Below are 11,647 nucleotides of genomic sequence, written 5' to 3'. Positions count from 1 at the left end.
AACCCTAGGTCAACCCCCTTCTCCTTCCAAAATAAAACAAGCTGTGTGTCCATTTTTCAATCCGGGCAGATCGTTTCCCTGGGGTAAGAACACAGCACACTTTCTCACTCACAGAATGTGACAGGAAGAGGGGGAGGGGCCAGGCCTGAGGAGTCAGTATTTGGTTTCCACCCTGTCCCAAGGCAGGGGACAGAAAGAACCATGCCGTTATACACAAACATCTTGGACAGACCAAAGTAGAGTCATAGATTTTATTTAATTAAAATAGATTAAAAACAGACTGTGTAAAAGAATTAGAATTCTCAATAATTTACTATTATTTACATTAGCAAATGTCGGTCGTTAGTAGACACTGAGCAGAGAAGCCTGAAGAACGGGGATCCTCTCCTGTGGGCAGGGGAGCCCCAGCTTCCCTCTTGAGTCCCGTCCTTTCAAGTTCATTATGGCAACTCCGTCAACAAGCACTCCGGGGTGGTGTGGCTGCAGCACCGGGACCTGCGCTGAAGGCCCAGAGACCTAGCAGGTGGGGGAGAAATTTCTTTCCTCTGGGAAGAACCACCAGTGTTCAGTCCAAGCTCACATGGGCATCTGGTCAGCAATGCCTTCCCCGCCCTGCGGCTAATACCCCCCACTGTGCTGGGCCTTCTGCAAACACTCCTGGGGTTGACCCAAAGCCAGTTTCCAGATAGAAGATAAAAAGCAAAAAAAAAAAAAAAAAAAAAAAAGCCACACATCCCAGTTCTCAGAGAAATCCTGGATTACTAAACATCCCCTGCCTGTGGCATCTGGAACGGGAGACTTGCCAAAATCTCCCTCTAGACGATTTTGTGTGTTTGCCGTGGGAGGGAACGGTGGGGAGTCAGGGTGGCCGGGGGGGTGCTAGGCCACTTGACCAGGAGGGATGCACCTCCCAGGAAGCAGTAACACTGAGAGCGAGCCCTGCAGGAACTGTCCCCGCCCCAGCAGTGTGCAGCCCTGTGGGCACCAAGCGGGGAGTGAGGACCCTCAGAACACAGGCCCTGTGGCCTCCGGCCATGACCTCAGCTTGCTGGAGATTCTGTGGTCAGCCTGGCCCACTAGGAGCCCCTGCTGCCCCACCTGCAGGACAGCCAGGCCTCCTGGCATCCATGGGGCCTGGGACATCTGGGAGGTCCAGGGTTGGGGCAGCAGCTGTGACCATGGGGGCCAGCACAGCGGACAGCATCAGAGCTGGCAGTGAACAGCTGAGGTGGGGGAGGCCTGATAGAGAGGTTCAGTCTAAAATGTCTGTCTCGAAGGGCACCAGGTGGTAATACGACAGGTTGGTGACGTAGGCTGCTGGGTCATCCCCGTCCTCCAGCTCTGAGGGAAACTCACTGCCATTCTCAAATCTGAAATTAGAGAAAACAGAAGTGAGGGCTGGCTCATTGTTGGGATCAACACCAAATACCCGCCAGGCCTGTGAGCATGGCTTCCAATGCCCATAAGTAAGTGTGCAAAAAATCACAGCTACAAATTAACTGGTGAGCTGGCTCCTACTCTGAGACTGCCAGAGCTTCTGGTTTCCACTGCCTTGGAGACTGCTGTCTGTATTTGCTTAGACAACCCTTAGCGAGGCCTTCATCCATTCCTTCATTCACGGAGTGCTGATTTGCACCTCTTGTTCTGTGCCCAGCACCGCGGCAGGCTACAGGATCAGCAGTGAACAAGGCAGGCGGGGTCCGTCCTCAGGGAAGAGGCGCCTGCCTCGTGCTGGGCCCTAGGGACAGCTCAGAAAGGAGTGGTCACGGGCTCACAGCCTGACCACAGCCAAGTTGGCACATGGTGGCACAGGAGGCTGCGGAGGGAACAGGAGGCTGGAAAAGAGCCAGCGAGGCACGTGGAGGTCGCAGGGACAGATACCTTCTAGCGGGGAAGCCTGCATGCGGGTACGTGTTTCATTCGGGCTCTGGCAGATGAGAAGCATCCGAATGTGGGGGACTTACATGGGGTGTGGAGAACCAAGGGAAGAATACAAACCCCAAACACAAGGGGACGAAAAGCCCGCAATACTGACTCCCCACACACTGGAACTGTTTCTACTCCCTCCGCAGCCCAGGCATGACCTCCTACATTACAAAAAGAGACTCCAAGTCTTAAAAAACGCATAACAAAGAGAAAAGCACAAGAAGGACATTCTCCCCAGGAAGGGGGACAGAGCCGTGCTGCTTGTGGGATCTCCCTCAACCTATGAATCAGCCCAAACCCAGCAGGCTGCGTGGGAGTGTGGACAGAGGCAAGGGGCCACCTTGCCCTCCTGGGAGTCACCTCAGGGCTGCCTCCTGTGCCGCCCCTAGTGCCTGAAGGTGGCCCTGGCCAGTGACAACTGTGGGAACTCAGCCATATCTGCAAAGCTTTGCCATGGCCAAGATTACCGCACAGTCCAGGCCCCTGGCCGGACACACAACAAGGCAGGGTGAGCACATGTTCCCCCAAACCTAGTACGTTGTGCGTATCCCGCTGACCTCAAGGGACAGGGCTGTGAAGACAGCTTTAAGGTGTGTGGATAAGAAGGCTGAGGTTGCAGAGGAGGCCTCCCCTCTGACTCCACGGCCAGGCCTGGGGTGTGTTGTCAGCCCCTGCCTCGGCTTCCCTGTGCTCACGGTCCTGGCAACATGAGGCTGGAACAGAGGCCGTGGCACAAAGAGCCCTAGCTGTGGGTGGGAAAGCTACGGGGGCTCACGGAGACAGAGCAGCTCTCTAACTTCATCCCAGGGAATGAAATCTCTTCCCCAGACCAGGGCTGGATGGAAACCCAACGGGGAGCCTTGGGTGTGCTGAAAGGCTCAAGCCAGGCGAGGGGCAGAGCCACAGCCCACCTCAAACAGTGTCCCACAACCTGCCCATCCTCCCCGCCCAGATCACAGGATGACCCTGAGGACATGGGGAAGGAGGGGCACTGGGATGCTCAGGGAAAAGAGAGTCACGGGGCTGAAGCTCCCTGAGGTCCCCACACAACCGCCCAGTGCCTCGGCCCTAGATGACTTCCCAGAAGCTGGGCAATCCCTTCACCAGCTGAGACTGTCACCGGCAGAGTCCGAGAAGCCCCCACTGGCCCCATCTCTATCAGATACAACCATTTTCTGAGTGCAGGGGGGTCTCTGGGCCCCGGCACTGGTGCCCACTTGCCCCTGGGGCCAGACTGGGGGCAGCCTGCCAAGACTCTGCTGAGGGGGCCCTGCCATGGGCCCAGCAGCACTGAGCTCACAGACTCGGGCCAGATGGTCAGCCTCGGGTGCCAGGGAGGACAGCCGCGCAGGGAGGTGAAGCCTCCAGTTCACAAACGGCATCTCTCTGCGCCCTTGGTTGCTGTCAACTCCCCACCCGACAGCGGAGGCCGTATAGTAACAGATCGTCCCTGCAGACACTGGAGCTGGACCATTGTCAACTCCACTGCACTGCCCGAGATTGAGCAGCCAGAGAGAGGCCCGGCAAGCACAAGTCAGAACTCCCTCCAAATGCTCCCCTGAGCCCCAGGCGTTTCTTTGTTAGGCTTTCCTGGGATCTGGAGATTTTCTCGGCCCTCTCTCCCTGTGAACCAGGAGTCCCGGAGCAGGTGGCCGCCTATTCAAGACCTGTCATTCCTGTCCACACACAGCCCGGGGCTGCCGCTAGAGCCACACCCCTGGCCCGGCTTTCTTCTCTCGTGCGTTTCTCCTCAGCTCCAGCCCGCTCACAGTTGAACCTGCCTCCTCAATCTGGCCTCATTCCAGGGTGCCGAGGGCCTCTTGCAGATAGAAACGGGTCCCCTTAGAAGCACTGGAGACTCAGAGCCTGCACAACTGGTGATGAGAAAGGGTCTCCATCTGTCTTCTCCCCCAAGACAGTGCCTGGCCAGTAACTACCCCTGCCAAGCCAATAGGCCTCTTTCTTTCATCCGTGATTACACTCCAGCCTTGTACCTCCACGGTGCCAGCCTGTTGGCATGGGGGACCCACAGGGAATGAGTGAATGAGCTATGTACAGTGGGGTCAGGGCAAGGGACACAAAGGGGCAAAGCAGGTCAGGAAAGCTGTGGCCTTGGCCCCATCGGGACAGCCTCTGCCACCAGCAGTTCATGACCCTGGGAAGGATTCTCGCACCGTCTACCTGAGAGACACACTGGTCAAGGTGGGAGTCTGTTAGCAGGAGCCAGTCCCACAAGCCTGACAGGGACCCCCTCACCCCCCGCCATGCTCAGTCATGGAGCAGGGATTCAGCAGAGGAGGCCCAGGCCACCGGCTGGAGCCCAGGTTCATGCTAGGGTCACAGCCCTGCAGCCCACAGGCCCGGATGTGGGTCTCGGCACATGTGGCCCACCTAGTTCTAGTTTCAATCTGCTGCTGTGGAGGGCTAGCAAATGGGTGGGGCAAGACCCGGGCCATCCCCAGGCTATCTCATTCCTGGGCCCACAGGGAGACTCTGCAGCCAGAGCTGCCTCTGTGGGGCTCTCAAGCGGGATGTTTTACACTCATCATCTGTGGTCTTCAACACAGCCCATGGTGAGACAGCAGAATGGCCCCGCGAAGGTAAGAGAAGTCAGGAAAGTTTAAATAACTTTCTGAGCTCAGTAGCAGCCTGGATCTGGCTATGTCAGGAAGCAGAGGCCAGGCTGTCTGGGGACCTGGTGTCCCTGTAATTCACCATGAAGATGCCTGGAGAAGAGCCAAGGCTAAGGTGCTGCGCCTCACAGTGCCCCCAGTGTCGGGCTCTCTGGAGCATGTGTTACAGTCAAACCAGAGATAGAAAGAGCGGAGAAGACAGTGGTGGCTTTGGCTGTCCAGCCTCAGTAATCCAACACATCCTACACCTTCAGCACAGGGCCAGGCGGCCAAGAGGCAAACATGTCCCCATCCCAGGGAATCAGGACCACTGAGTGTGAGGCATGTGGCCCTCCTGGCCCTGGAGACAGCATCACACCCTTTAGGGCCCCACACAAACCAGGCCCCTAGCCCTGCAATGTCTCCTAAATGCCCCTCAGAGCCAGCAACTCCGTCCTCCACAGATTCACTAATCAAGATCTCACCAGACTCTAGGAAAGGCAAACTTTTAAAATCAGTGTCCAAATGCAGGCAGGAACTGCTGGGTGGCTCTGGGTACCCACTTCCTTCCAATAAGAACAGTGAGCCCCCATCCCACAAGGCAAACAGCTCAGGACAGTCTATGAAACAATATTCCAATCAGCGTACTTACAAATGCTCTGTTGGGTCCATGCCCAGGTGCTGGTCTCTTCCATTTGGTATACTGTGGTCAATAACTATTGTTTCGGTATTTGCTAAACAAAATCCATTGGACCTCATGATTTCTGAAAATCAAAGCAACAAGGTGAGTTCTCAGGAGGGTTCGGTGCTTGAGGTTTTGGAGCTTGGGGCTTACCCCCATCCCCCTACTTTCTCCTCCACCTGTTGCCCGTGCCTCGCTTCCACACTGTAAGAGAATGCTGTGCACCCAAGACCCATTCAGAGCTCTGCCCCACAAAGTCAAGGAAGAGGTCAACCCCTCAGAAGCCAGGCCTGCTGTGGGTCTCTCCCCTTACAAAGATGCTGTGGCTGCCTGAGCTCTCTCTCCACATGCCCTTCGCTGTGGGCTGAAAGCTAGAGTACAAAGAAGGAGTACTGGGCTCGAATCTGTGAGTCTGCACGTGAGAGCAGATCCATGGCACAGTGACGCGTGGCTCTGCCCAGGGTACCTCGCCTTGCTGAGCTCTCACTGTGGCTGAGACAGGAGTAACAATATTGACGGCCTGGGTGGTTGTTCTGATTGCGTGAAATCGGTCTGCGTTTTATTTTATTTTTATTTCAATAGTTTTGGTGGGTCTTGGTTACATGGATAAGTTCTTTAGTGGTGATTTCTGAGATTTGGTGGCTCCATCTTTTATCCCTCACCCCACGTCCCCAAACTCCATGATATCATTCCCATGCCTTGGCATCCTCATAGCTTAGCTCCCACTTCTAAGTGAGAATATACAGTATTGGTTGCCCATTCCTGAGTTACTTCTCAGTGTGCATTTTAAATCAAAGGGTGACTTTCACTGTTTTGCTGCATATAAATGTAATGATTTATGTAAATGATTTTTTTTTTCCCAAATAAGCACAGATTTGGGTAATTTAGAAAAGCCAACAAAGAAAAACGGCTTCCTACGTCCACACTGGCTGCATGGCGTGAGCTAGAGAGGGTGGGAGTCTGCGCTCGTCCTCGGCTGGAGGGGCTGGAACGGAGGATGAGGAGCCAGGACAATGAGCTCCATGGCCTTGGGACTCAGTTTCCTCCAATGGAAAATTTCAAAGTTGTATTAATCTCTGAGGATCCTTCTCACTCTGAAATCCCAGGAACTCCTGGATCGCATCATGCCATCTGGTCCACCCAGGCATAAAAAGCACGAGTGGTGGACTGTCTGCTGTAGCATTCGTTCATATTTTCTGAGGGACCGCGTTTCCGTCCCCTCGCTCGGCAGATGAGACCTGGTAGCCATGGCCAGTTCTTGGCACCAAAGTCCTCCAGCTGCCTGTGAGGCTGCTCATCTCCGAACCTCAGTTCTAAGACCTGGACCACAGTCATCTGTTCTTTTGCATCAGAACCTCTATGCACCCCATCATGAAAGCCCTGCCTAAAATATACTCCAAATTCCTGGTGCCTTCCCAAATCCAAGGGATTATCTTATTCCCATTCGGGGCACAGCTCCCAACAGCCCTCCCCTCCCCCGGCACGCCACACCCAACAGGAACATCGCTCACTGCCCGATCGGACGCCTTAGTTGCTTGGGGGACTGTTTTCCTTTATTTTTTCTTACACGTTACCACAATTTAGACTGGTTTATTCCTGCGTATGGATTTGCTTTTTTTGTGTGACTGAAATAAGTCACTTGCTGTTTAATCTTTCTAGGTATTTGGTTCTCAGTTCTTTGAACTGTTTTCCAAATGAAGAGAATTAGGGAAATTACACAAAAATGAGGAAAGAAAAACATATTTCCTCCTCACCCCCCATAGGATCAAGATGTCGATTCATCAGTCAGATTCATCAAGTCATTGCTAAAATTCTGCCTGCCTCTCTGGAGAAGGGGCCACTGGTGTTTCATGGGGACATCAGTCCTCAGCTCTTCCCTGCCCTCCTCCCTGTACCACTGCTAGGGCTGCAGGTCCTGAGGAGGAGCTCTACGAAGCAAAGAGGAATCAGTGCCCAGACTCTGGGATCAGCCACACTTCCAGGTGCCAAAGGGGCGAACGAGGATGCTTACCAAAGCCTCACTGAACAGGCGGACTGTGGAAACTGCTACATCCTAACAAGATAAACTAAGAGTCCCTCGCCTCTCTATCTAAAATGGGTGGCAGCACAGAACCACTCCCTTTATTGTTTTTATTAACTCTGACCCAAATCTGTCTTTCATGGGAAGCACATAAAACCTCAGAGCAACCTCCATACAGCCAGCTGACAGCCCCTCCCCTTTCTCCCACCCCTTTTGCAAAGGGAATTTGGTTGGGTGGTGGCCTACGAGTTAAAACAAATGTCACTGCTGCAAATCACTTCTGAATAAAATTCTGAAGAGGTATTTTACATGCCTAATCTTTCCTAAATGTGAAGTTTGGAGCTCTATAAAATGGGAGTCTTTACCAGTCTCCCAAAAAATAAATTTGTAAGAAATCATTCCTTAATTGCCTGTGACAAGGAGCCTCGTGCACATACACGTGGTTTAATTATTTGCAAGGCTGGCTGGGCCCTGGAGAACACCAAGGTATGTCTGGTGCCTCCTGCATGGACCTTGCTGTCTCAGGCCCGGCCCCGAGAGGGACTTCGCTTAGACTCTCATATTTCACTAAAGATGGTCCCTGAGAAGCTCCGGTTCCCTCCTGGATCCCGCCTCTGCTCTCAGCCCCAGAACCTCAGAAAACCTTGGGGTAAGCCAGGCTACACAGCTGGCAGGTGTGCAGCAACCTTTGCAACATTTATTTACAACTCGAGTTCAGAAAGGGATGGTTTATTGAAAAGCAAATTGTCTTAAAACCTAGAGAATGTACCCAGTTTTCATATGCCTGCGCTAGTTGAAAACGGAGCACAGATTCTATAACAGTTTACATTTTTATTTATTTGGTCACTTTAACAAAACAGTCCTAAGAAAAGCTGTACAAATTAGAACAGGTCCACAGTTTAAAAAAAGAAGGAAAAGCGTTTAGCTCTAGCAAGCCTCTAATTGTAGGGACCACTGGTTCAAGGAGATCATCTTGCTAAGCCTGTGGTCTGTGCCCCGTTTCAACCACGGACAGCAGATGTTTAAATGGGAGTTGACCTCCTGGGTCAGTTTTCACGAGAGGATGGTGTAGACCATGACTTTGTTCCTTCAAGCAAAAGGCTTCATTGAGATTCATTGCTACGGGACCAGGGAGCCTGACGTGTAACAAAGTCCACTGGTAACTTGCCATGTGCCTTCGACCAGAGCACTAGCAAGGATGGTGTGTCTGCAGTGTGGACAGAGCACTAGCAAGTTTGGCGTGTCTGCAGTGTGCACAGAGCACTAGCAAGTATGGCGTGTCTGCAGTGTGGACAGAGCACTAGCAAGTATGGCGTGTCTGCAGTGTAGAATGCTGGCTCCTCCGGAGGCATAAGCAGGTAGGAAAGCACACAGACGGTGCAGCTGGGGAAGGCTCTGCTGCTTACGCCTGCAGAGCAGGTGACTTCTTGCTCAGTTTCCTCATCTGTACGATGGAAATAAAGGTATCCACTCCAAAGGCCATTATGCAGACTGACTGAGATGATGTATGTCAAGAATCTAGCAAATGCTGAGGGCTCGGTGAAGAGTCCTGAGTAGTCTATCATGATCATTCAGTCCCCTTTTATGAACTGGCTAACGGGGCTACCCCATACAGTAAAAATAAGGTTGACATTATACAGAAGCCAGATTAATGAGAAACAGTGTTCTATTTCCAGGCCCCCTAAACCTAAATAATCAGATTTTGTGGCTGAAATTGATGAGTCCAAGTAGCCGTATCAAGGCTGAGGCCCGCATTTCCTCACAGCTATTATGATCATCGTGAGTAATGTCCTCACATCCATTATGATGTAAATAAAAAAGAACGGAAGAAAATGTTGTAATTCCAGAAAAATTGTAGCATCTGAGCCGCTCTTCACACATACAATGGGAATGTCTTAGGAGTCAGCTTAGTATCTACGGCAAGAATCTTTGACCGATGTAGCCATTTTAACCACATACATGAGTGATTCCATGAAATAGTTCACTTTCAAGCTATTTTTTTACACTCGTATTTTTCCAAATGAAAACAGCCCTGCCCTTCCATGGAAATTGACATTGGCACAACACCGTTAACTAAAGGAAAGACCTCCTTCACTCGAATTTCAACAGTTTTTCCACCAATGCTCCTCTTTTCCGTGCGGGCCCCAATCCAGGATCTCTTGTTGCAATGTGTTGCTCTGTCTTGGTCTTCTACGACCTCTGACGGTTCCTCCATCTTTCCTTGTCTCTCATGACCATAACACTTTAAGAGAGGACTGAGCTATTTTAGCAAATGTCCCTCGATTTGGGTTTGTTGGCAGTTTCAGAGTGATTCGATCGAGGTGATGCATTTTTGGCAGGAATCCCACACAGTGACGCTGCATGAGACCTGGAGTGGCATATGGGCGTGGGGGTGATGCCGACAGGTCCTGCTGCTGGTGAGGCTGCTGTGGAGTGCCTGGTGAGGAGGCTTCTGCCAGCTGTTTCCACAGTGAAGTTACCACCTTTCCCTTTGTAGTTAATAATTGAGGGAGGATGCCTCGAGGCTATGCAAATCCTGTTTCTCCTCAAAGTTTCACTCATGAATCTTTGCATCTGTCAGTCAATGGATCTTCTTTGCACCAATGACCAGTGTGTCTATTTGCCTGATGGCAATTTTTCTGTTTTTTAGATGCAGCTATGTTTTCATAGCCCCACAAATGTGTCGCGACCCCTCACTTCAATAACTCTATTCCTTTTCTCAGCAGACACGCAGTCTCAGCCGTGAAAGCATTCACACTATAGCCTTCCTCCCTTTCACCTCCTCTCTCCCACTGTATTTCCAATGCACTCCAGCAACGGAACAAAACCCAAAGCAGTGTCCCTTTATTAACTGGCTAACTGGGCTACCCCTACACAGTAACACTAAGGTTGAGATTGGCCAGAAGCCAGATTAATGAAAAATAAAATTGTGATGCATTTCCAGGCCTCTTAAACCTGAATGGTCAGATTTTTGTGGCTGAGATTGACGAGCCCAAGTTGCCAGATCGAAGCTGAGGTTTGCATTTCCTTTTACATTGCACAGCTGCAGCCACGGGGCAGAACGCTCTAGATTCCTGCTTTCTTACATTTGATAAGCCTTGGGACAAAGCATGATTAGGGCTGCACTGGTTGGAAGGATTGCCAAGGGCTGCAGTCCATGCTGACTGTCCTCACCATGGCCCCAGGATGTGCAAATGGTCGCCGCGACTGCTAGCACCAGGCGCCATCTAGTGGAACTCCTAACAACTAAACTGTCCTGGAAAAGGCACTTGGCGCCTGCAGGTCCCCATCGCCAGCCTAAATCGAGAGCAGAGACGGTCACAGGGCCTGTCCCCCATGGCACCGCCTCCCTACACGTATGTCAGTGGCATAAGAAATGGAGGAGGAAGGTGGATGCGGGCTCTCGGCTGGGAATGAATGAAATTCACCAGGACAGCAGTGGACAGGCAGGTTTGCACGAAGGACCCTGCAGGGCCACAGTTCATGCAACAGCTGGCCAGTCCACCCGCAGGAGGCTGAGGCTCTGGAGTGGAGGCGACAAAATCAAAAGGCTAGCATGGGCTAGGCTCTGAATGCCCAGAATGACCAAGGACTTGGGCTTGATTGTGAGAGTGAGCTTTTAAGACAGTTAATGAGCCAGATGCAGTGACTCATGTTTGTAATCCCAGCACTTTGGGAGGCTGAGGCGGGCAGATCACAAGGTCGGGAGATCAAGACCATCCTGGCGAACACGGTGAAACCCCGTCTCTACTAAAAATACAAAAAAAAATTAGCCGGGCGTGGTGGCGTGCGCCTGTAGTCCAAGCTACTCAGGAGGTTGAGGCAGGAGAATAGTGTGAACCCGGGAGGCGGAGCTTGCAGTGAGCTGAGATCGCGTCACTGCACTCCAGCCCGGGCGACAGAACAAGACACTGTCTCAAAAAAAAAAAAAAAAGAAAGAAAAAACAAAAAGACAGTTAATGAGCCTTAGAGGTCAGAGCTTTGGGATGACTGGCTCAGTCCTCGGGTTCATGTCCTGGAGAAAGGTGGAGGCATGAGAGAAAGCCATGTGGACAGTCTCAGGTGATGCCAGGGCTCTCTGGACCTCGTGCCTCAGCCTGGGGACCCACAGATCCAGAAACATGCCAAATATGGGACGAAGACTGAGAACATGATGTGCCTATGTGTGAGCCATTTTCTCAAAGGGATGTTGGGGCTATTTATTGTCAATAGTAATTTAATTAAAAAGCATTCCTGAAGGGAGGTATCTGCCATGGTGTGGGTGGGCGTGTCACCTCACCACTGGCAGGTTAAGCAGCTCTAGATTAAGAAGCTCCCTTAGACACAGTGAGGGGCTGGCTAGACTGGGAACAGAGATCGGAGGGTCTGGGGGGTTCAGAGAGGGAACATCAGACTCGGTGACCAGCA

The 11,647-nt window shown here is 51.9% G+C and overlaps 1 protein-coding gene across 1 annotated transcript in view; it reads right to left on the bottom strand.

Annotated features, from left to right (window-relative positions):
* Window positions 1-237: 237 nt before the first annotated feature.
* Window positions 238-11,647, bottom strand: part of LOC105487330 (PX domain containing 1) — a 29,622-nt gene continuing 18,212 nt past the window's right edge. Inside the window, exons 4-5 of the mRNA XM_011750783.3 lie at window positions 5,191-5,302; window positions 238-1,370 (exon numbers count right to left, since the gene is read on the bottom strand). Coding sequence (XP_011749085.1) covers window positions 1,253-1,370; window positions 5,191-5,302 — 230 coding nt within the window. The 3' untranslated portion in view covers window positions 238-1,252. The remainder of the gene's footprint in view (window positions 1,371-5,190; window positions 5,303-11,647) is intronic.

Source organism: Macaca nemestrina, chromosome 5 (assembly GCF_043159975.1).
Source record: "Macaca nemestrina isolate mMacNem1 chromosome 5, mMacNem.hap1, whole genome shotgun sequence".
Taxonomy (NCBI): domain Eukaryota; kingdom Metazoa; phylum Chordata; class Mammalia; order Primates; family Cercopithecidae; genus Macaca; species Macaca nemestrina.
Note: the sequence above shows the minus strand (reverse complement) of the source record. Positions and strands in the feature narration are given on the sequence as shown.